The following is a 25153-nucleotide window of genomic DNA, read 5'->3' as shown; positions in this document are numbered from 1 at the left end:
GGTGATGATCCTTCATCCAGACTGAGATGTCGTTTAGGCACGCAGAAATACGTGCAGAAACAGTGGGATCGTCTGGTTGAAAGGAGAGATGGAGTTGAGTGTCGTCAGCGTAGCAGTGATAAGAGAAGCCATGCTTCAGAATGACAGAACCCAGTGATGTCATGTAGATGGAAAAAAGCAGTGGCCCAAGTACTGAGCCCTGAGGCACTCCAGTATTGAGGTGATGAGACTCTGAGACATCACCCCTCCATGATACCCTGAAAGACCTACCAGAGAGGTAGGACTCAAACCACCGAAGGGCTGTTCCAGAGACCCCCATCTGCCTGAGGGTTGATAGGAGAATGTTATGGTTTACAGTGTCAAAAGCAGCAGACAGGTCTAACAGGATAAGCACTGAAGATTTTGATTGTGCTCTTGACCGTCTCAGTGCCTCAATGACCGATAGAAGTGCAGTTTCTGTGGAGTGGCCGCTTTTGAAACCTGATTGGTTGCTGTCCAGGAGATTGTTTTGTGAGAGATGGGAGGAGATTTGGTTCGGTTATTAAAAGGTGAGGACAAGCAAATATTTCTTCAGATGAGAGCAGGTTGATATGTATGCACTTACAGTATTTATTCATAGATTTTGCTTAAACTCTTTACCGGACAACTTGATCTGAGGTAATATTCAAATACTTTGGGTACAATTATGCTCTGTTTTGCTAGAAAATCTAGCACCAGGAAAAGAAATACTGAATACTAGATAAAATACAAATAGCTGTCAGCACAGTCCATGCATATTTCTTGTAGTGAAAGGCAGACATATAAGATAAGATATATTTAATGAAAGTAAAAAGTCTGTGTTTTACTGCTCACAGGTTTTGTGTAGAGCAACTAATGGACAACCTGACATTCACAAACAACATTCTCCTTGTGGAGGGACTGAAAGTTACACCTCAGGCTTCGTATTTAGTTTTTATCTTGCTTTTCTTGTTTTATGTCTTTGCAATGGGATGTAACATTGGACTAATAATTTTAATTGCAATAGAGAAGAACCTTCATCATCCTATGCATTTTCTGTTCTGTAACCTGCCAGTGAATGACATAATTGGGACTACTGTAATTTTACCACGCTTAATGCAGGACATTTTTAAGCAGTCCTCAGAGCGCTATATAACATATGCAGAGTGTATTATTCAAGCATATTTTGTTCACATATTTGCAACAGCAAGCCACACTGCACTAGTAACCATGGCCTATGACAGACAAGTGGCAATATGCAATCCATTGCTATACATGACTATAATGACAAATAAAATGGTGGTTACATTATCAGCATTAGCCTGGGCACTGCCTGTAATTGCAGTGGCAATTATGATAGGTCTCACTGTACGTTTGTCTCACTGCAGATCTAAAATTGAAAACCCTTTCTGTGACAATGCTTCACTTTATAAATTGTCCTGTGAGAATGTGGCCATTAATAATATGTTTGGAATCGTTTATTCTGTGGCAGGATTCAGCATATCAGTGACACTAATGCTTATAACATATATCAGGATTGCTACTGTATGTATAATTAGGAAAAACAAAGCACTCAACAGTAAAGCCATAAAAACATGTGGCAGTCACATAGCTGTTTATTTAATAATGTTTGTTTCTTGTGCCATCATGATTTTTTTTCATCGTTTTCCTGAATACTCTGAAAACAGGAAGCTAGCTAGTATAATGTTTCACATTGTACCACCGGGACTAAATCCTGTAGTATATGGTTTACAAACCACAGAGATAAGACAAAAGATTGTTAAACTGTGGCGGAAAAAAGTTAATATTTTGTGACTTTTTGAGGGATGTAGCAATAAAATGAAGGCAAAAATCATATTTTTCGAAAAAGGTTGAAGTGCAATAACAAATTAATTTAGTGTCACTATTTATTAATATGCTGATCCATTAATGTGTTTTTTGGTTTGCTTTTTTTTTTGTTTTGTTTTTTGCTTTGCTTTGCTTGTTTGTTTATTTGTAACATTCATTTAGTTGCCTAATAAGAGTAACATCACCACATTGAATTATCAAGATAAATGTTTAAAAGTAAAATGTTCTACCTACATAAATATTGTTAGAATTCAGAAGTATATGCTCAAATTACAGAATTCAAAGAATATGTTTGTCGGCTTTAAGCATTTACACTGCCATTGATCCATTTACCATGCACTGGCTGCAGTTTTGCTTCTTTTTATGTATTTACCAAAGTCATTTAATTGCAGAATAAATGTTAATATGTTTCAACAATAAAAAGCTGTACACTTATTATTGTTCCAAGTCTGTTAAATGTATTGCATAATTATAATAAAAAATAAACAAAATGATATTATAAGAAACTTCAAATCTAAAAAGAGACAAGGAATGAGAGATACACACTTAGTGTACAGTGCACTTAGTTTTGGCGCTGCCCACATTGCAACAGATCTAAGATTGGGGCAGCAAATTTTGGGCTGTGCATCATGTGTCTTGCATCATCAGTTTGGAACTACAATTTGATTAAGTTTGGTTACTTGCTATGAATGAACAGACTTAAAGAACAATCCATTCTGAAATATAATATAATGATACATTGCAGATAACAGAAAGGAGTAATGGATTATGCACAAGATGTCACACCAATGAATATGGCACAATACGGTCTTAAAGCTTGTACTTGACTAACTGGGTGTCAAGAACTCAGTCCATGTACTTTGATTTCATCACCACCAAATGTCTCTCTCCCATAATTCTCACAACACAGAAACTAGAAAGGTACATTACCATTACCCATTGCACAGATGACACACACACTCACCTGTATTTAATCAATCTCACATCATAAATAGCAGTTCCAAACTGTTCTACGCCAAGTATTATGATTTTCTGGACTGTCACAGTTTTTCTGTGATAGCGTTAAGAAACACTACGATCAGAGCTTAGATGCAATAGTCCACGTTCATCATATTTTTTAGTTTCTAGATTATGCTTTGTTGACTGTTGGCTTTCTGTTCAATGTGGATGTCGCAGAGAAAAAACGCAACACGGCATCTTTGACTGAAATGGTGGCTGCACCAGGACAAGCTCATAAGATGGCAGTGACAGTACAGCCCTGTTGCATAATTGCTCACAGAACAATGCCACATTATGTCATAGCTGCCATTCAGGGGGCCAAATTAAGTCATCGTTGATTGTCATGTGTCTTGTCACATATCAGTTGATCTTCCAGAGACTTTCCAGAGTTACATCACGTCTCCTCTGATCTCCCTAAGTCAGGTCGCAACTGATCATCCAGAGTTTTGTCACATAACAGCTGATCGTCCAGAATTTAGTCACTCGATATCTTTTGCACCCAGTTTACAAGGTCAGTTTGTCAGTATCACAGCAACACGACTGTCGACTGGCAACATGTACAGCTGATATACTCTTTCAAATCTATCTGTTCCTGAACTGAATCCTCGTCTGAGGCACCTCCCATAATGGGGGTTGCATTATGTTGACTGTTGAACTGATTGTTGTTCCTGTTATGGATAAAAAGGCCACATATGAACGCTCACTCTGTCCTGTTTCAATTTCAATCAATCATTTTTATTTATATAGCGCTTTTAACAACACAGGTTGCATCAAAGCACTGTACAGTATAATGACAGGGATGTATAATGACAAGAGTGACCAATTTCTTATTAAATGCAGAGACGGTCTCTAAATCAATTGAACGATAGTCACTAGAAGTTAAGTGTCCCCAACCAAGCAAGCCAGAGGCGACAGCGGCAAGGAAACAAAACCCCATGCATACAGAATGGAGAAAAAAAAAACCTTGGGAGAAACCAGACTCAGTTGGGGCCAATTCTCATCTGACCAGACGCCCAGCACTTAACCTCCAGTTCAATTTTAAACGCTGCTGTGTCAGGTAGTGTAAATGACTTAGTGTGTGTGTGTGTGTGTGTGTGTGTATCAAGATCTGGCGATTGGTCCACGGGGCGCATCTAGGTGTTCTGGTCTCTGATGAACATAATCTCTTGGTGCTGATCCACCATCTAGTCTGGATACAACTGAAAACAGATTGAGAAAGAGACAGGACTAATATTAGCGTAGATGCCATTCTTTTTACGATGTCACAAGTACATCGTATTGTAGGAGTAGTGTTCCCGGTTCCAGCAAATCTAAGTAATGCAGCCTAAAAATCCTTTAACGGATTTGAATAATAAAAGGTGTGTTGGTGTGTTATGTGTAGGCTAAGTTAAAAAGATGTGTCTTTAATCTAGATTTAAACTGGCAGAGTGTGTCTGCTTCCCCAACAGAGTTAGGGAGATTGTTCCAGAGTTTAGGTGCTAGATAGGAAAATGATCTGCCGCCCGCAGTTGATTTTGATATTCTAGGTATTATCAAATGGCCAGAGTTTTGAGAACGCAGCGGACGTGCAGGACTATAATGTGATAAGAGCTCGCTCAAGTATTGAGGAGCTAAACCATTCAGGGCTTTATAGGTAATTAATAAGATTTTAAAATCTATTCGATGTTTGATAGGGAGCCAGTGCAGTGTTGACAGAAGCGGGCTAATGTGATCATACTTCCTAGTTCTAGTAAGGACTCTGGCTGCTGCGTTTTGGACTAGCTGAAGTTTGTTTATTAAGCGTGCAGAACAACCACCCAATAAAGCATTGCAATAATCTAACCTTGAGGTCATAAACGCATAAATTAATATTTCTGCATTAGAGATTGAAAGCATAGGTCGTAATTTAGATATATTTTTAAGATGGGAAAACGCAGTTTTACAGATGCTAGAAACATGATTTTCAAAGGAAAGATTGCGGTCAAACAGCACACCTAGGTTCCTAACTGATGATGAAGAATTAACAGAGCAGCCATCAAGTGATAGGCTGTGTTCTAGATTATTATATGTGGGGTTTTAGGTCCAATTATTAGCACCTCTGTTTTTTCAGAATTTAACATTAAGAAGTTACTCATCATCCAGCTTTTTATATCGACAATGCATTCTGTTAGATTCTCAATTTGGTGTGTATGACCAGGCTGCGCTGAAATATAGAGCTGAGTATCATCAGCATAGCAGTGAAAACTAACACCATGACTCCTGATAATATCTCCCAGAGGTAACATGTACAGATTGAAAAGTAACAGTCCTAGCACTGAGCCTTGAGGAACTCCATATTTCACTTTTGATCGATATGATACCTCCTCATTTAATGCCACAAACTGATAGCGCTCAGATAGATATGATTTAAACCATGCTAAGGCGCTTCCTCTAATGCCAACATAGTTTTCTAGTCTATCCAAGAGAATGTTGTGATCGATAGTATCGAATGCTGCGCTAAGATCTAATAGCACTAATAACGAGATAAAACCACGATCCGATGATAAAAGCAGGTCATTAGTAACTCTAATGAGAGCAGTCTCAGTACTATGGTACGGTCTAAAACATGATTGGAAATCCTCACAGACACCATTTTTTTCTAAAAAGGAATACAGTTGTGAGGATACTACCTTTTCTAGTATCTTTGACAGAAAAGGGAGATTAGAGATTGGTCTGTAATTTACTAAGTCTTTGGGATCAAGATGTGGTTTCTTAATAAGAGGCTTAACTACAGCCAGTTTGAAGGTTTTGGGAACATATCCTAATGACAATGATGAATTAATAATGTTCAAAATAGGATCTATGACTTCTGAAAGCAAATCTTTTTAATAGTATGTGAAAATGAATAAAAGGTGTTAGAGTTTTAGCGTTCTCCTCTCCTCTTCATTTCTTTTTGAAACAACAGTGATATGTACTTATTTGTACGTATTTTGTAACTCGCTAAAAAGTGCATTTTAGCCATTTATGCCATTAAACCAGGTAGTTATTTGTCTATATACTTACACACGCATGTATTTCATTATATTATAAATAAACATATACATTTTGAATACACATTATATGAATATAAATACAGACATGTAAATACATTAAAATATTTTTTTTCCCTCTGTGGGGTTTGTGAAGTTGAAAGGGACTGGTTTCTTGAGAAGAGGTGTGCTTGGCATTTAGCAGTGGCAGAGATTCAGTTGTGCCCCATTATATGTCACGAGACTTGGCCTTTTCTTACACACACCCACTCCTTAACCCAACACCCCCTTAAAAAAACATCCTCAATATCTGTTGTGAGCGTAAGAATTGGGACTGTTCTATTAATTTATCAGATATTAGAAGCAGGGAATGTGTTGTATCAGTTATATCCATTGCTTCTTGCAATCAATGACAACATAAACAAACCAGGACAAAGAGAAGGGAGCAAATTTTCTGAGAAAAACAAATAATTTGGATGGTATAGTAAAAACAAAAGGCATGGATAAATCAAGTGTTTAAAAACCACTGATGACATCAACAATCAACAACAATTTGATCAGGTAAAAACACAACAGCAGTTGATGAAAGACAAATCATAACAGCTGTAAAAAAAATAAAATAAAATATGAGTCTGTCAAATCACCAACAACCTCAAGAAAGCTTGACTTTTGCTCTGACAATCTTCTGTCCACAAGAGACTTCACAGCACAGAGTGTACACAGCAAGATGCAAACCTCTGTCCAGAATCAAAAATAGAAACCCAAGATTAGAGTTCATGAAAAAGCACAAAGGTGAGCAAGTAGAGTTTTATTGGCAGATGATAAGTGTGATGATAAAAAGATCTAAGCGATAGCAAAAGTGTGGAGAGAAAAGGGAACTGCAAATTATCCAAAGCATACCACTGCATCTGTAAAACATAGTGGAGGTAGTATCACGGTATGGTCATGCATGGCATTCTCTGAAACAGGCCCTCTCAATTTTAATGATGTTCGATGACAGTAGCAGAATGAATTTGGAATGGTATGAAGCCACCTTGGCTAATACCACCAGACTAAGTGTTTCATATTGCTTCAGTACAATGATCCAAAATACCCTGCCTGTTCAGCCAAGGGGCTTAGCAGTGCAAATAAATGGATCATAGTCAAAGATTGCCAAAGTCAGTCTCCAATTTAAAACTGAGTAAACATAAAAAAAGCTCTCCTAAACAAGCAAAGAATGGAATTGGCTGGAATTCAGTAGTTTTGACTCATATTAATTTTTGTTTTATATTTACAGATGTCTTGACTACACCGTAAGCAAAGCAATTTTATTATTACTGTCCTAATACTTATGGAGGGCACTGTATAAAATAATAATAATAAATAAATAAATATAAAAATAAATAAATGCAAGAAGAAAAATTTTAATGCTGTATTATAATAATAATATATTATATTAATTAATTAGCTATTATATAATTATAATAATTGTAATTATAATATCATAATCATATATAATTTTATTAGTATCTATATGAACATGGCAACAAGTGACATGATCCAGTTTTCCCAACTGGGGTGATAGTATCATAGAAACACCTTTCAACCACATATTAAAAAGGTGAGAGCAGGTAAACGTTTCTTCAGAGTAAGTATTTAGGTAACACTGGGTACTTGACTGTGACTTCATTGAGCAACATATGAATCAAATCTTTAAAGCAATAAATCAGCTAACATTTGCAGTAAGTATGTGTTAATTTACATAGTCAACTAATACTAGGTAACTACCAAATATTTCCTAATTTTACAACATTTTATATCAGATTACTTGATATTTCTGTTTACTATGCAATATTTCAGTATTTCCATATTTTTGTTAGAATTCTGATTAATTGTGCTTACAGTATATTAGCACATGACAAATAGTGTGGATTGTTTTATCTGTTCAGACAACAGTCAGTTATGTAAAATGTCATACATAGACACATTTACATGTGCACTTCAGCTCAACAAAGTCATAGAATCCAGAATATCTGGGTGATATACACTTTACTTCCATAAGTTTATAAACAATATTTCTATGTCCATTCTTCATAGGACAATGCAGTAGTGTACACTAAAATGTTATAAATGAATATGATATGTTCAACTGTTATTGCTTGCAGGTTTTGTGTAGGAAATGGACAACGTAACATTCAGACACAGTATTCTCATAGTGGAGGGACTTCAAGTTACACCTCAGTCTACCTATGTTGTTTTCACATTTCTTCTTTTGGTATATGTCTTCATAATGGTCTCCAATATTGCACTTGTATTCCTGATCTCAACAGAGAAGAATCTACATCATCCTATGCATTTCTTGTTCTGTAACTTGCCACTGAATGATATATTAGGGACAACTGTAATTTTGCCACGCTTACTGCAAGACATTTTAAAAGAAACATCTGAGCGCTATATGACATTTGTGGAGTGTGTTGTTCAAGCATATTTTGTGCATATATTTGTTGCAGCATGCCATTATGTTCTAATAATCATGGCCTTTGACAGATATGTGGCTATATGCAATCCACTGCGATACACAACTATAATGACCAATAAAATGGTGGTAAAATTATCAGCATCTGCCTGGGGGCTGTCAGTACTTATGGTGACAATTCTGATAGGACTTACAGTGCGACTGTCTCACTGCAGATCAAAAATTGAAAATCCTTTTTGTGACAATGCCTCACTGTTTAAACTATCCTGTGAGGATGGTGTCGTTGTTAATAATGTCTATGGAATAATTTATACTGTGGTTTTATTTTCCTTCTCAATTCTGTCTATATTCATAACATATGGCAAAATAGCTAATGTATGCATAACTAGCAAAAACAAAGCACTGAACAGCAAAGCCATAAAAACATGCAGCACCCATTTAGCTGTTTATTTAGTCATGCTAGTTTCTGGCTCCACTTTCATTTTTCTCCATCGTTTTCCTCTCTACTCTGAGAGCAGGAAACTAGCAAGTATAATGTTCCACATTGTACCACCGGGGCTAAATCCTTTAGTATATGGTTTACAAACTAAAGAAATAAGACAGAAGTTTTTAAAAATTTGGTGCAGAGAAAAATGAGCTTTTTAATTTATTATATTATTATACACTGGTAACTGAAATTAATGTGTTGGATCAGTAACGCCTCTAGAAAAACATACAATGCTGTGATAATATGTAGACTCCATTTTTGGATCCAATCATTCAAGTGATGTAATACAAATGTAAGTCTTTAGTTAATACTTTGTAAGTTAACTTATTTGGTAACAATATAAATTATATAATACAATGTATTTATATTTACAATAAAAGGTCTGCTTACATATCCTAAATTGTACTTCGCATAATTTCTTGTATAATTAACATACCTCATAAAATAAAATGTTAAGCGAATGGCTTTTATTTGAGTTTAATTAGTTAATAATAATAAGCTAAAAATACATTACTGTTGCAATAGGTACAACAGTATTTTAGTAAAAAAAGGTTTTACTAAAATATATGAATTTACATTACTCTTCTATGTTGGTATGGGAGACCTTTATGTGACCTTTCAGTTAAGCTAAAATGTTGCTTCCTATAGATTTGTGTTACAATGTAAAATGTTTTCCTGTACCCTAAAAATATTGGAAATTATGCTTATGTGAAAAAGCATAACATTTACATATTAACCTCAAAGCACATGCAAAAATGTAGTTTGCCAGTACTGGTGAATCAGAAACTGTGGAAAATTAATATTGAAGCCATTTCAAACATTCAGAATTACATAACGATCAAGTACAAATTAAGTGTCCTTGACCCATACTAGCAAATATAACAGAGAAACATGACCCCTACAGGTAAGAACACCAAAGATAACCATAAGTGGTTGTAAGCATGTCATCAGCTATTATTACGTTTTTTTTCCCTCTTGGATGATGACATCCTCAATACAGCATTAAAAGGCGAGGGCAGTTCAAGGTTTCTTCAAAGAACAGGTTGATATGTGATACTAAATTTTGATAGAGTTGGCTACTACTCAACCAGTCAACTTTACTTCTGTTAAGCAATAATTCAATCTAGGTAACTGAATTTTGAATTGTTCAGTCTCTTAAAAAAAAATTGGTGCAAGTATGAAATACTAGATGCTAATGTTGTTGTTGACATACAAATACCTGGTATTAGCTTAAATACTGTAACTTTAACATGACAGATTCAAAGAGCTTTATTTTTAAGTTACTTGCGGTGCTAATATGGTTCACAATGGTTGTGTGCTTTTAAAAATGTAGTTAGTGGAGAGTGTAAAACTGAATACACATTAAATAATCTCTGTTAAATACAAAATAGACTTGTTTATGGGGGGAAAAGTGACATGTATGTCTGTTATTCTTTTTTACAGCTTTTGTGTAGCACAACTAATGGACAACCTGACATTTACAAACGACATTCTCCTCATGGAGGGACTGAAAGTTGCACATCAGTCTTCCTATCCTGTTTTCATCCTGCTTCTTTTGGTTTATGTTTTTACAATGGGATGTAACATCGGACTTATAATATTGATCTCCACTGACAAGAATTTGAATCACCCTATGCATTTTCTGTTCTGTAACTTGCCACTGAATGATATCCTAGGGACCACTGTCATTGTGCCACACTTATTACAGGATACTTTAATGCAAACCTCAAAGCGCTATATGACATATGTGGAGTGTGTTCTTCAAGCTTACTTTGTTCACATATTTGGAACTGTAAGTCACACAGCACTAATGATTATGGCCTTTGACAGATATGTGGCTGTTTGCAATCCACTGCGATACACAGCCATAATGACCAATAAAATGGTGGTTAAACTATCAGCATTAGCTTGGGGGGTGTCGATACTGGCAGTGGGAATTTTAATTGGACTCACTGTACGCCTGTCTCGCTGCAGATCAAAAATTGAAAATCCTTTCTGTGATAACGCCTCACTGTTTAAATTGTCTTGTGAGGACAGTGTGGCTATTAATAATATTTATGGAATATTTTCTACTGTGGTAATCTTTACCTTCTCACTTGGGTCTGTTTTCATAACATATGGAAAGATTGCTGCAGTATGCAAAAGAAGCAAAAACAAAGCATTTAACAGCAAAGCCATAAAAACCTGTGGAACACACATAGCTGCTTATATAATCATGCTTGTTTCTGGTGCCATCATGGTTTTTTTCCATCGTTCTCCCCAATATTCTGAAAATAGAAAACTAGCCAGTATAATGTTTCATTTAATACCACCAGGACTAAATCCTTTAGTATATGGTCTACAAACCAAAGAGATAAGGCAAAGGGCTGTTAAACTTTGCTGCAGAAATAAAGTTAATGTCAAGTAAATTGTCATTTTTATGTTTGGAATGGAGAATAAATCTTATAAACATATTGCTGAATTGAAAATAATGATTTATTACAGCTGTCATTCCTTTTATAAGAAATTGTTATCTTGTCTTTTTTTCTCTTACTAAAAAAGACAGCTGTAAATCTTTGTGAATCAAAGTGAATCATTAAACTGACAATTGATACATTTTCTTTCGAATGTTTTCCTTCTATTTTAACTTCACTTTCTGAATACAATTCACTTTTGTTCAGATCATAAAATATTTACAAACTGTTTTGTTCTATGAATTTACAGAAGCAACCATTTTATTTTGCGTATCTCTAATCTTGTTATATATTCGGTATGTTCTGTTTTGATTTTGTTTTCCCTGTTTTCCTACCTCCTGTTTCAGTTCCTTATTTATTTAAGTTTTCCCTAATTACATTCTGTGTGTTTATAAGCACGGTCTTCTCCTTAGTTCCTTGGTCTTGCGTATATCATGTTTGTTATTCCTGCCTGAAGACTATTCATTAAAAGGACTTTTTGTATGTTCCAAATCCTATGTTGTGTGCTACCCTCAGTACACATAAATCTAAATCTAGACCTTTAATAACTCAAACCTAAAACATCTAGGAGGTTAGGAAATAAGAGCATAGTTGTATAGTACGATAGTAGAGGATAGTTGGCCAAGATACTTTTGATTCAGATATAAGAGAGAAGAATATTTTCCCTACACCCACCACAGCTAATACCAAACTTGATAATGCGATAAAAACCTGTGGAACACATTTTTGTTTCTGGTGCCATCATGTTTTTTTGTCCATCATTCTCCTCAGTATTCTGAAAATAGAAAACTAGCTAGTATAATATTTCAATTAAGTACCACCAGGACTAAATCAAACAACTTAGAGGTAAGCAAATAAGAAAAAATAATAAATGTTGGAAGAAATAGCTGAATTAAAAAACCAAAGGTTAGTTGGCCTTCACACTTTTGGATTGGCTAGATGAGCTATTGTTCTGAATATCAAAAAATCTTTTGCAAACAAGATTGTGCAAGCATGTACCACAGACACAGCTTCTCCACAGGCTGTGTAAGCACCGATCAGAGCCGATGAGTGCCTACAGGCCCACAAGGGGAGCACAGAATCTCCCCACCAAGTAGTAGCAGCGCTTGGACACAATTGCATCGCTACCGACCGCTCCACTGGGAGGACCCCCGTATACCCTCTGGCTGTGCCGCTGTCAAAGGTGGTGAGGGAGGAAGAACCACCACAATGGTTTCTGGCAGTAAAAGGTGCCATCCACATTACTGTGAGTTCTTCATGCACCTCCAGGATGAAAGGTACTGGAGTTGGGCCCTGAGAACCAGCGCAAGCCACCCCTAAGTACCAACTGTCCAACCTTGAGGGCTTGGGACACAGTGGAGGTTTCTACTTGAGACTGATCCTCTTCTGATAGCCACTGATAGCCACCAGTTCTGGATCCGTATCCATCACAGTGAAGGAATGGGCACGCCACCCAAGATCTTCCCACAATGAGAACATGAGCCTTCCACAAAAGCTATCTCAGTGTGCTTTTCATTCTGCTTAGAATTATAAGGTTCGATCTGACATTTTTGTCAAAACTGAGTTATTCTGTGACAGCTTATTAACATTATATTATGGTTTTTTGTTTGTTTGTTTGTTTGGTTGGTTTTTTTGAGGTTGTGTACATTTTAGGACTTTTTATTTAGAAAACAAAAAGGTTCTATCTACAAAGTCGAAGTCAAACTATTTTATGGTTATATCTGCGAATCAGACAATAAGTACTTTGAATGCACGGAAGAGGACCAATCAGGATCAGTCATGTCTTCAGTCATCAGTCATGCTTTGTCATGTTGCCGGACTGCTCCGTAATAAACACTGAACTAGAATAATTCGGTGTTTACAGAATCAATGAGTGTAATTTAAACCAGTGGCACTGTTTTAAACATAACCAGTGGCACTGTTTTAAACAAATGTGACCCATAATTAACACTTGCATAAAACAAATAATCATCTGCAAAAATGTAACTGGCTTGAATGGCTTTACTGCAGAGCAGTTACTATTAAATACTACTAAGAAATATGAGTGTCACTGTTGTTTTATGGTGGATGGGGTGAATAGTGATCAAAATGTTTTTAAATATGCTGAAAACGATGTTGAGATTGTGAATATGAGCCACATGCTGAATGTATACTGGGGAAATGTGCTCTGAAGATGGTGAACCCATCTAAGTTAAAGATTTAAGGAAGTAGGCTATTCTTTATTTTATTATGATGAAGATGATTATTATTATTATTATTATTATTATTATTATTATTATTAAAATATCAGCAGCAGTTAGAGATTCATCCATGCTAGATACAAGTCTGGGTGGCTAAAGAACTGAATAATGATTTGCTAATATTCATGCAGTTTAAAATCTTAAAATGTTTTACATTTTATAACAGTAGGCCTTAATCAACAATTTAGTAGTCAACCATTTAAATTATGTCTTAAATACAACAATAAACGTCAGCATGTTATCTAGGCCATACTGATCCAAAGAGAAAGTCCTTGTGCTGCTTTTTGTGATTACAATAATGTTAGCAAAGTTAGTAACTGTTCCTTCAATTATGTGTGTGAATACACTATAAGCCTACCTAAAATTAACATTAATACTGGACAAAATATTTAGCATTGTCCTTTATGTCTAACTTAGACAAAATATTTATCCTAAATATGGAATCAATGTGATAAAGATTGTTATAAAATTAACCTTAAATGTAAAAAAAAAAACATAAATTACTACAATTTCTTGAAAATTGTTGCTTTAATTAATGTTTTGCAAATAGAACCTTATAATTCCAAGCAGAAAATTACTTTTCTTCTTCTTCTTTCTGCATTTGACCTGTTCCAAAAATTCCTATTTAAAGATTCGATAGGACTTTGATGTTGTACATTTAGAAAACATTTAGCATCTCTGTCATTTTCATATCGGAAAGAGACTTCTTACTTTTTCTATACAGAATGCAAAACTTTGAAGCTCAATTTCTCAAAACACTCAGAACACAGATAGAACCCTACAATTCTAAGGCGCCAATTTATTATGTAAGAAAAAAACTACGAAAACACTGGACAAAAACATGAGAAAGGATGACGAGAGAGCCATCACAACTAAGGGAGCTGTTTAAATCTGCCGGCAGAAGTTCCAACACAGGTGTAAGTCTTCAGCCATAATGACATCACTCACCCTAACTTCATCCGACAAATCAAACAAAAAGAAACACGATTAGCCAACAAATATGATACATTCTAGGTACATAACCTGCCCATAGTTATATTCTATGTATTATCAAATGGCCAGAGTTCCTGAAGTGGACATGAGGGACTATAATGCATAAGACTATAAAAGAGCTCTCTCAAGTACTAAGGTGCTAAACCATTGAGAACATTGAGTAATTAGCAAGATTTCATCTGAGCAATGTTGACAGAACAAGGCTAATGTATTCATACTTTCTGGTTTTAACTAGTACTCCAGCTGCTGTATTTTATACATCCCACAAGCTTGTTTGGTACAAGAAACAGATCGTTTTTAAGCTCTTGGTTTCAGAAGATGGCTCAAGTATTCCAAGTATTCTGGAACTCATGAATAAAACTTGAATAAAGCAATAGGTGTACTACACAGATCAGGCAGCCGCAGAACAGGACTAAACTTGACCCAGCATTTACAAGCAAAGGTTTCCATGACTAGAAGCATGCCATTGAAACAAATAAAAGAATCACACAAACAGACACAAAATGTCCAAAAAGCACCTGACTTGTTATAGTAGTATGTGGAAACTCACTGTCACATTTGGGGCCTCTATCACTATGTGTGAAAACTACTTTTGAGTGCTCAAGAATGTTTTCATGAACAACAGATGAGCAATGAACCACACTTACAAGGCTCAGCTCATGCATCCTGCATTTCAACTCGAATGTACAAAGAAATTGGGTAACAAATGCGAGGATCTCTGTCTAAGAAAGTTCAACACGTCCACTCATCACCTGCAGCTTTTTTTAAAAGTAAAGTAAAGGTAAGATGTTTTTTGTGTCTTTCACTAAGATGTGATTATGTGGTTAGTGCTGGTGGTTATTTATGATAGTGCTTCATGTAGACTTGTTCATTAGAGTTGGGTGTCACATGATGATTTTTATTGTGTGTAGCACTCAATCTTTTCTTAAAAATAGGTTTAGTAAGGTATTATTATGATTATTTATTTTGAAAGCTTAACTTGCAATTATGGAAAGGGGCATTACATTATCACCCCATGCTTGTGGTAGTCAACCAATCACAGTGCACTTGGTCAGATTGTTCTTGTTAGAAGGAGGGTCTTTCTAAATAACCACATTTGACAGAGTTGGGGCGTGCCACTCTTTCATCCCTCTGCAGTGGATCCCTGTAAAGTGGGTGTACAATATGCCGCGAAGGTGTTTACCTGACTTTTAATGAAACCCTTGCACCTTTTCTGGGTTTTCAAAGGACAGTGAGAATAGATCTAGATGTAATTTAAATCATAAACTTTGATTGTAAAAAATTCTGACTTCTGAAATTCTCCACAGTAGTTAATGGACAAAACAAAGTGTGAGAAAGAAGAAAAAGAGTAAGAAAGAGTAAAGGTCAATCGATCAAAGCTAATGGGCTAATGTGCTTCTAACATCCAGTGATCACAGTTCAGATTAAAAGATTAAAGATCGGTGATCTTAAATTAGTTTGGTGATTAAATCAGAAATATGATGTAGAACAATTCTAACTCACCACAGTTGTTGATGGACCCATCAGAGAAAGAAAAATGAGTGAGAGAGAGAGAAGTAGTGAAAAGAAGGGATAGGAAGTCAACAGACCTCAACAGAGCTGAATATACTGTCACATACTTTTGAGAATCCTCATACGCCATCACTGTTGGTATGTGTGACCAATTTAGATAATTGTACAGTGTACAGACAGTTAAAGTTTGTTAAAGGCAACAAAAAAAAAAACGAGTTAGATATTCCATCGCAAAATCACCATCTACTGTATATTAAGACCTATGCATGGATCAAATATAATGCCACATCAGATTTTCTCTTAACCATTAAGTAAACGTTTGTGTTAGACGTAACAGATTATGACTGTATGAATCTTGCCAAGACATATTTAGCAATAATGTATTTTTAAGTGAGATTGTGCGCTTGTGGAAAGGCATGTCTTATGCACAAGCAATAGTTTTGTTTTCATGGGTTTGAAAATAATATTTCACTGGTTTTGACCCACGTCATTGAAAGTTTTATATGAATATTCACAAAGCTGTAATGCTGCACTTTGCAGGAATAAACCTACAATTTGTGGTGAGAAGCAGCATCAGTCATCCAGAAGCAAGAAAAGACACTACCGCATCATTACACATCAGTAACAACGTAAGACTGCAAAACATTAATATAAAAATGTTCTGTTGCCAATAGAGGCGCAATTGTAGCATACGTTCTGATAGGCTGTGTTTCAGGGATGACGGAACAAGATTATGCCCCCAAAGAAGTTACAATTACATCTCGAACAGGACATTTCTGAACGGTTGGTTATGTCAACGTAATGCCACTTTGATCTAACTTAGTATGTACTGGCAGGGTAGTGTAGTGAGATACGAATGCAATATGTATACTGACATAAACAACATTCCATAATGTACCCTCAGTGTTAACTGTGACCACATTTATCAAGAAATATGCAAGAAATTTTCAAAAATAATATAAAGATTATTATAAAGTTACACTCACTACTTCTAGAGGTGCAGCAGGAACAAATATAGTTGGCACTGATCTTTTTTTCAGGAGCAGCTTGTTAGCAAAATCAGCTTTATACTGAACCTTTTAAAAAGCAGTCTGGTGGGATTCGTGTTCAGTTTGGATTTAAAAACATCAAAATGACTGCTGTGTTCGATTTTTACACCCAAGAACAGGACACAACCGCCATTCTGCTCCAGCATATCATCAATGGCGGACGAAGGGGGTCTGTGTTGAAAATCTACTATTGTGGGAGGTGCCTGCAATTTGAGAGAGGGGAACATTTAAGAACATTATAAAACAACCACTGGATGGATTTATATCATTACAGTATGGTGCTGTACAGACACTGCCAATACACATTTCAGTCCTCTTAGCCCCATTTTAGAATGATTTATGCCATTTAGATATGTAAAAACAGTTGCATTCTGAGAGCCATTTTGAAAGTGGTGTATTCCTCTGACTAACAGGCTAAACAGATCATCTCAAGATTATGCATATAACCTTAGTTGAAGCTCTAGGAACTCCTTTAACGTGACCATGCTCTGAATCACGTGTAATCAGGCCAATGGAAGGGCAAGAAGTCATAGGTGGGTGACGTCATCAGCCAGGTAGCATAAAAGCACTTGGAGTGTAACCAAATTCTTGCAGGGATGCTGGAAGTATAGCTTAGAGACGCAGTGTCTCATTCCCTCAAGTAACCAGGGTTACATGTGTAACTCTGAGTTCTTCTTCAGGAACTGTGTTGAACGCTTTGGAAATGAGATACCCATGGCGCCATGGTTACAAATCCCCGTAAAAGAGAACAGGTAGGGTGGGAGAAAAGAGAGCCAAGAGTTGCTAAAGTAGATGGGGGCCTGTAGCCCAAAGGCTAACTTCTTTGAGCCTTGGCCCCTCAAGGAGTGAAGAGATCAGAGGACACAAGGCTATATTGCATCCTGATCCACCACTTAACATAAGCTTCTCAGGCCGGAGGTAGAGCACTTAATCCAGAACTTCTGGGAGCAGAACAATGGGGGAAAGACATACAGAAGCAGCTTCGGCCACATCTGAACCATGGCATCCAGTTCCAGTGGAACTGGTTGAACTAGAGAGAACCAGAGAGGGAACTGACTCTCTGACTCTTGAGTAGCGAAGAGGTCCACCTCTGCCTGATAGAGACTTTCCATATCTTCTTCACCACCTGGGGTGATTCTGATTCTTGTCTCCCATTTGTTGAATAAACCCTGCAAATGGATTCTAACACTGCTTCAGTGCCCTCCTTACAGTAGTAACACTTGAATATCTACTATTCAATACTTTACAAACCCACAAATGCTTACAATGATTTCAGTCCTTACTAGTGAGTTATCATATTCTTCACTTTAGAATACTGATCCAAAGAATTAGCAACTCCCTCTGACGTATATGGTAATACTTGAGTCATTACTAGTGGGTTATCATGACTTTAGAATTAATTATACATTATTATTCATGTTATTTATGAACCTGTATATGGTCATTCTTAGTAGTTCTTGGGTAGATTTGAAAAAAAAATAAGTTACTGATTAGCTAATAGTAAACTACCATATTGGACTACTACGTACTATTACTTACTAATTCATTAATAAGAGTTTTTTGTTAGTAATAGTTACTAGAGTGCTAATATTGTATTACTCATGTGTTCTTTTGTAGTTATTCATTAATGATGGAACGTATTCTAAAGTGTCACCAAATATACATAAAAAAATAAAAATGAAATCCATCCTTGAACTGTTTACTCACCTCTCAATTCTGAGTCTTATACTCTGCTTTGTAAAAAAAAAACATCTGTTATTTAACTCACCTCACTGTCCTGTCCACACATATAGCTAAAACTGTAAATTCTGCACCTTGTTACTAGTATGATAGGTCCATCATTTAAACCACAAAAGACTGCTTTGTAAGTAATCATCCTACTAGATCTCAATTCCTTAGCACATCCATAGTGCAGAAAAACAATGCAAAAAGAAAATATGTGCTCTGTCTTTTCTAGCACTTTAGAAACGGTTGCTCCTTTACACTTAAGAATGATAAAAGAAAACAATCTGACTCTGTGGAATCATAAGCACACTCACACCCTAAGGAGAACAGCCTGGCAAAGAGACAGCAGCTGAAGGAAAACAAAACTAGACTTGTTTTGCCTGTTAGGAAAGTACCCTTTTCTAGAGACAAACATTAAAAACTGATCTGTGATTCATCTCTTTTACAAGAAAAACAAACATAAACCCTGGTATTCATTCAATACAGTCACTAAATTAACAAAAAATAAAGTATCAACGGGTGATACATTCCCCAAGGTCATAGCAGTAATGACACACATACAAATACACACACACACACACACACACACACACACTACTTCACTTCCAAGATTAATACCATCAGAGATGAAATTGTAACCATGTAGTCGTCAAGTACAGAATCGCATCAGTGCACTATAGATCCCCTGAGTGGAAAATTTCCACTCATTCTCTACTATAGGAGAGGAAGACGGGTATAAACTTGTTAAATCTAAACTGTGAGATATTCTGTGCGCAGTCGCGTGACTGAAACTCAGCTGGCCTAATTCTTTGGTTAGAAAGAACTGCAGCTATTCCAGAGTGAACATGTTCATGTTTATTGATTGGTGTGGATATGTACAAAACGTGTGTGGGGTGTGTGTGTGTGTGTGTGGTTTCTGTTGGAGAAAAAATACAGATGGTAAATACATGTGATTATTTATATGAGATGACAAAGATACAGATATGAACAACATACTCTATATAAACTATATAATTGTCTAAGGTAATAGCAAACTAAACTAAACAAGAGCTTCTTGTCACATATGAGCACATAGGCAGATTTATTAAACTGCTGCTACTGCTGTTTGCGGTGTCAAATTACGCTGTGCGCGCTATACTCATGTAATGCCGATCAGGGACCGATTCAATATTTACATCAGTACACAACAAGCGATACTTTATACAAATAAATTATATATATTGATTGCGAACAATCGAATGACGTGTCAAATGTCTAAGAATTACCGCTATTGCATTTATAATGACGCAATCGTAATAACGCAATCTGAGGTAGAATAAACTGAATTACGTTATAACACACTCTGAAACACATCTACAATGATAACAAATATTGTTACTTACGGAATTATCAACGCACAACAATACCAAACAATAGAAAACAGACTTTAAAGAAAAACCAAAGCCAGGGAGCTCCGTATTAATCCTCTATTCTAGATGCTGCCGAACTCAAACTTCTTCTCGCCTGCACTAGACAAGTCCGGACAAGTTTGAGTCGCGCATACGTGAGGAAGGGAATTTTGCACATAATCCAACAACATTTGTTAGAACCTATTTCATCTAAACTACTAAAAAGGCTGCTTCTCTTCTCATGGCTATTATTAATTCTTCATTGTCATTAGGATATGTCCCCAAACTTTCAAATTGACAGGTATACAGCTTCTCATTAAAAAACCATCTTGACCCCGGAGACCTAGCTTGAATCTCCCTTTTTTGTCAAAGATACTACAAAACACAGTGTTCTTACAATTAAATTCCTTCTAAAAGGAAAAAAAAAGTATCTTTGAGGAATTTTAGTTATGAAATTCTAGTACTGATACTTTTAAATTATAGTACTGATACTTTTAACATCTGATCGTGGTTGGATCTCTTTATTAGTTCTATTGGATCTCAGCTCTGCATTCAACACTAATCGACTACAACATTCTCTTGAATGCACACTAATACACTTCAATTAATCAAATCCATTAAAGGATTGTTAGGCTGCATTAATCAGATCAGCTGGTACCAGGAACTCTCCCCATAACACACAATGTTGTTACTAGGTCTGTCACGATAAACAACTTTGTTTTGTGACATTGTAACAAGGAGGTGGAAACCGTTGTTGAATCCATATGCAGCATTTTATTTAAATCACAAGCAGCAAACAGAAATGTTAAGGCAGGCGGAAGGTCAATACCAAAGGCAGTCCGATCTTTCAACGAGTACAGGGGAAATCCAATGAACAATAGTCACAAGGCAGGCAATGTGTCGAATCCAATACATAAGTCCACACCAGGTAAACAATACAGACAGGACAGATCCCAGACTCGAGAAATGTGAAACAAATGTGAATGGGTAGTGGTTTGAGGAGTCCGGAAGGCAGTTCTTTGGGTGTTTTGGATTGAGCACAAACCTGGCATGATTTGACATATGACATGATCTGTTTGTTAATTTCAGGCCACCAGAAGGAATTTCTGATGAGCAGCATGGTTTGAGATATACCTGGATGCCCAGCACTGAGGGATCTGTGTAACCATTGCATGATTCATTGCCGTAAGTCTTTGGGCACGTATTGTTTGTTGTGAGGACACTGTGGAGGTGATGGTTCATTCTGTTGAGCTCGTTGCAACACTTACATAATGTCCAAAGATACAGGTGCAATGATAATTGATGGTGGCAATTATATTTATAATATAAATTGCTGATAATTGACCAGGGTCTCTGGATTCCACTTTCATGGACAGTAGTTCCTTATTCCCCACATCCTAATTTCTCTTGGCTGAAGTAAGCTTCCTGGAGAAAAAGGCACAGGACTGTAGTTTTCCTGGTTGGCCCGACCTTTGCGAGAGGACCGCCCCTATACCACAATCCGAAGCTTCAGCCTCATGATAAAGGGCAAGTTAGGGTCTGGGTGTTTAAGTATTGGGGCTAACGTGAATCTTTCCTTTAACATGAAAAATGCTTGGCTAGCCTCCGTGGTCCACTTGAGTTTGGCTGGTTTCCCCTTAAGTAGTCCACACCAGGTAAACAATACAGACAGGACAGATCCCAGACTCGAAAAATGTGAAACAGGCAGAATCATACACAAACAGGCAGTCAGCACATAATCAGAAGAACGCTCAGTAAGGCAGGTTAAACTGGCAATACATCGTGTTTGAACACATGGAGGGCCTCTGGTTATAAAGACCTCAAACAGGAAATGGCACATGAAGAAGCAGAGGGAGTGATCCCAGCTCAGGTGAGGGCTCCCTCTGCTTCCAGTGTATAAATTTAACTGAGGAGAATTCTTCCAACTCAAACAAAGATCTAACAAATGTAAGCAGGGAAACGGTCTTATTTGAACGGAAACATCATAGTCCCTTAGCACAAAACTGTGGAGTCCAGGATCAGTGGGCAGGAAAGAGACCAGCATTAGTGGAGCTTGCAACCTTGAGGCTAGCCAACAAGTGACTGAGTTGAGTTTTTCAGTGGTGCAGTGATTGGATGTGTTTATGATTAGTAATCTGTTGATTGTGAACTGGTGTAGGAGGCTGGTTCAGTTGGTGAGACGGTGATTCTGTGACACAAAGAACTATTATGGAGATTTTTCCATCTACAAATTTTCCTTTTTTTTCTCTGAAAAGTATGGGTGCACACTATTGTATCAGATCTATGTATGCACAAAGGCACATATCCCTTAACATGGCCATATCTTCAGTATTAAACTATTTTGTATAAAGATAAAAAAAATGAACTGGCACCTCATGACTACATTATGCAAAAAGGATTGAGGTCTTGTACATATATTGTGCGATAAAACAATATATTGATTATTGCAACAGGCCTAATCGTTATGTTGTAAAAAGTCATCTACCCTAATATAAGTCTGTTTCTTTCTTACTCTGTTTTTCACTCCAGATGAGATGGTGGATCAGCACCAAGAGATGTCTACAGCCCTGATCATCAACTGGGACAAGAACACCTAGATGAACTCCAGAGATAGAGCATGGCTATCAGACACACACACATAGACACACACAATAAGTCCTTTACACAATCTGACAAGGCTGTATTTAAAATTAAACTGGAAATTAAACTGGTTTCGTCTGACCAGAGAAGAACTGGCCCCTTAACTGAGCCTGGTTTTTCCCAAGGTTTTTTTCTGCCACATAAGGAGTATCCTTGCCACTGTCATCTCCTCTAGATTGCTTAGTTGGAGACATTTAATATCTAGCGATCATCATTAATTTGATTACAAAGATCCTATTGAAACTGAGCTGACATAGACAACAATGAAATGCCTTTATCTGAAAATGTTGTCATTATACATTACTTGTTCAGTGCTTTGACACAATATGTATTATTAAAAGTGCTGTATAAATAAAGGTGGAAAGATTAAAAATAGTGAAATTGTTACTCACTTTAGATCTCTAGCAGCAGAATTAAGCAGCCTTGCATTGAGCTATAACAACAACCCTAACAGAGAGACACATGACCCCTAGAGGTAAATAAAGCAAAGATAACCTCCACAATAATCACTGGTCGTAAGGCATTGCTTTTCCCTCCTGGGGCGATGACAAAAATAAAAGGCTTTGTACGGTATTAAAAGGAAAGGGTGGGTTAAGGTTTCTTGACAACTTGTCATCTGTGAAGCAATACTTCAATCTTGGCGATAGCGTCCAACTTCTGTTGTAAGTATGAACTATTTAGTTAAATATACAAAAAGCAGGTATTAAATAACTTTAAAAATACTAATATAGTTTAAAATGTTTTCAAAGAACACACCAATTAGTGCAAAAACTGTGAGTGTAAAAACTGATCAGACAAAAAGCAATGCTTGTTATCTATAAAATATGCTATATAACAGGTTGACATGTAAAATCTGTGACAGAACTCTTACTATTTTTTTTCTTTTGTAGATTTTGTGTAGAGCACCTAATGGACAACCAGACCTTCTCAAACAATATAATCCTTGTGGAGGGACTGAAAGTTACACCTCAGTCCTCCTATACTATCTTCATCCTGCTTCTCGTGACTTATGTTTTTATAATGGGATGTAACATTGGACTTGTAATTGTGATCTCAACTGAGAAGAATCTGCAACACCCTATGCATTTTCTGTTCTGTAACTTGCCACTAAATGATATACTAGGGGCCACTGTCATTGTGCCACGCTTACTTCAGGACATTTTAAAGGAAACCACAATGCACTACATGACATATGTGGAGTGTGTTGTTCAAGCATATTTTGTACATGTATTTGCAGCAGCAAGTCACTACGTGCTGATGATCATGGCATTTGACAGATATGTGGCTATATGTTATCCACTGCGATACTCAGCTATAATGACCAATAAAATGGTGGTTAAACTATCAGCATTAGCCTGGGGAGTGTCAGTAATTACAGTGGCAATTCTGATAGGACTCACCTTACGCCTGTCTCGCTGCAAATATAAAATTGAAAGCCCTTTCTGTGATAACGCCTCACTGTTTAAACTGTCCTGTGAAGACAGTGTGGCAGTTAATAATGTGTATGGGTTAATTACTTCTGTGGTTGTCTATATTTTCTCAATTGGGTCTGTAGTCATTACATATGGCAAAATTGCTGCAGCATGCATAACCAGCAAAAACAAAGCACTTAACAGTAAAGCTATAAAAACCTGTGGCACACACATTGCTGTTTATATAATTATGTGTCTTTCTGGTGCCATCATGGTTTTTTTCCATCGTTCTCCTGAATATTCTGAAAATAGAAAACTGGCTAGTGTAATGTTCCATATTGTACCACCGGGACTAAATCCTTTAGTTTATGGTTTACAAACCAAAGAGATAAGGCGAAAGACTTTTAAACGTTGCTGTAGCTAATGTTGATTGAATTTTTATTCCAGTGTTTGAAATAATAGTAATGTAAATAAATAAAATAAATATATTGCTGAGTACTATTTTGAAAACAATGACTTAGCAGTGATATATTTCATATTTATCTCTGAAACTGAATTTAGGTAAATAAAATGTATACTGTTTGCCTTTTTTTTTACTATATGTGCACTGGATCATATAAAGTACATGGGTATTATTACATTTAGGGATAGTTCAGGGTTAGAACTAATTATTACCCAATTATAGTACCATAATCAATAAATACTGATGTACAAGTGATACCAAACTGTAAAATAAAGCGCAGTTCATAAAAAATGTATGTACTTTAATTTAACATGGTCACATATGAACAGATTGTAAAACAGCACATTTGTTTTAAACACTGACATATATTTAGCCATTTTAAATTCATTATCCTATGCAGTTTTTGTTCCATAACCTTCCAGTGAGTGTTAATGGACCTAAAAACCTCACAAGTAATAACTTAGAAGACTGTCTAACACACGATGGCTGCTCTGTTAATTTTTCT

General features: G+C 36.3%; 4 protein-coding genes across 4 annotated transcripts; all 4 read left to right on the top strand.

Annotated features, from left to right (window-relative positions):
• Positions 1-453: 453 nt before the first annotated feature.
• Positions 454-2695, top strand: LOC122326246 (olfactory receptor 146-like). Its single transcript, XM_043220975.1, has one exon. It carries the CDS (start codon positions 820-822, stop codon positions 1810-1812), a length of 993 nt encoding a protein of 330 aa, XP_043076910.1. The 5' UTR covers positions 454-819; the 3' UTR covers positions 1813-2695.
• A 3056-nt stretch (positions 2696-5751) lies between these two features.
• Positions 5752-8922, top strand: LOC122326169 (olfactory receptor 52N5-like). The gene has a single exon (XM_043220885.1). The coding sequence runs from the start codon at positions 7990-7992 to the stop codon at positions 8920-8922; it is 933 nt and encodes a 310-aa protein (XP_043076820.1). The 5' UTR covers positions 5752-7989.
• A 1250-nt stretch (positions 8923-10172) lies between these two features.
• Positions 10173-13908, top strand: LOC122326168 (olfactory receptor 5B17-like). The gene has a single exon (XM_043220884.1). The coding sequence runs from the start codon at positions 10173-10175 to the stop codon at positions 11178-11180; it is 1008 nt and encodes a 335-aa protein (XP_043076819.1). The 3' UTR covers positions 11181-13908.
• Positions 13909-23682: 9774 nt separating this feature from the next.
• LOC122326006 (olfactory receptor 146-like) lies at positions 23683-24609 on the top strand. The gene is made up of 2 exons (XM_043220679.1): positions 23683-24031; positions 24161-24609. The coding sequence occupies exons 1-2, from the start codon at positions 23683-23685 to the stop codon at positions 24607-24609; spliced, it is 798 nt and encodes a 265-aa protein (XP_043076614.1).
• Positions 24610-25153: the final 544 nt, after the last annotated feature.

This window comes from Puntigrus tetrazona, chromosome 21 (assembly GCF_018831695.1).
Source record: "Puntigrus tetrazona isolate hp1 chromosome 21, ASM1883169v1, whole genome shotgun sequence".
Lineage (NCBI taxonomy): Eukaryota > Metazoa > Chordata > Actinopteri > Cypriniformes > Cyprinidae > Puntigrus > Puntigrus tetrazona.
This window is presented reverse-complemented; position numbering and strand designations above follow the sequence as displayed.

Excerpts from the sequence above, each read along its gene's own strand:
- LOC122326168 (XM_043220884.1), top strand. The coding sequence starts at position 10,173 with ATGGGGGGAAAAGTGACATGTATGTCTGTTATTCTTTTTTACAGCTTT.
- LOC122326169 (XM_043220885.1), top strand. The coding sequence starts at position 7,990 with ATGGACAACGTAACATTCAGACACAGTATTCTCATAGTGGAGGGACTT.
- LOC122326246 (XM_043220975.1), top strand. The coding sequence starts at position 820 with ATGAAAGTAAAAAGTCTGTGTTTTACTGCTCACAGGTTTTGTGTAGAG.
- LOC122326006 (XM_043220679.1), top strand. The coding sequence starts at position 23,683 with ATGGACAACCAGACCTTCTCAAACAATATAATCCTTGTGGAGGGACTG. Across the intron at positions 24,032-24,160 it reads AGCAAGTCACTACGTGCTGA|TGATAGGACTCACCTTACGC; the intron begins TGATCATGGCAT and ends CAGTGGCAATTC.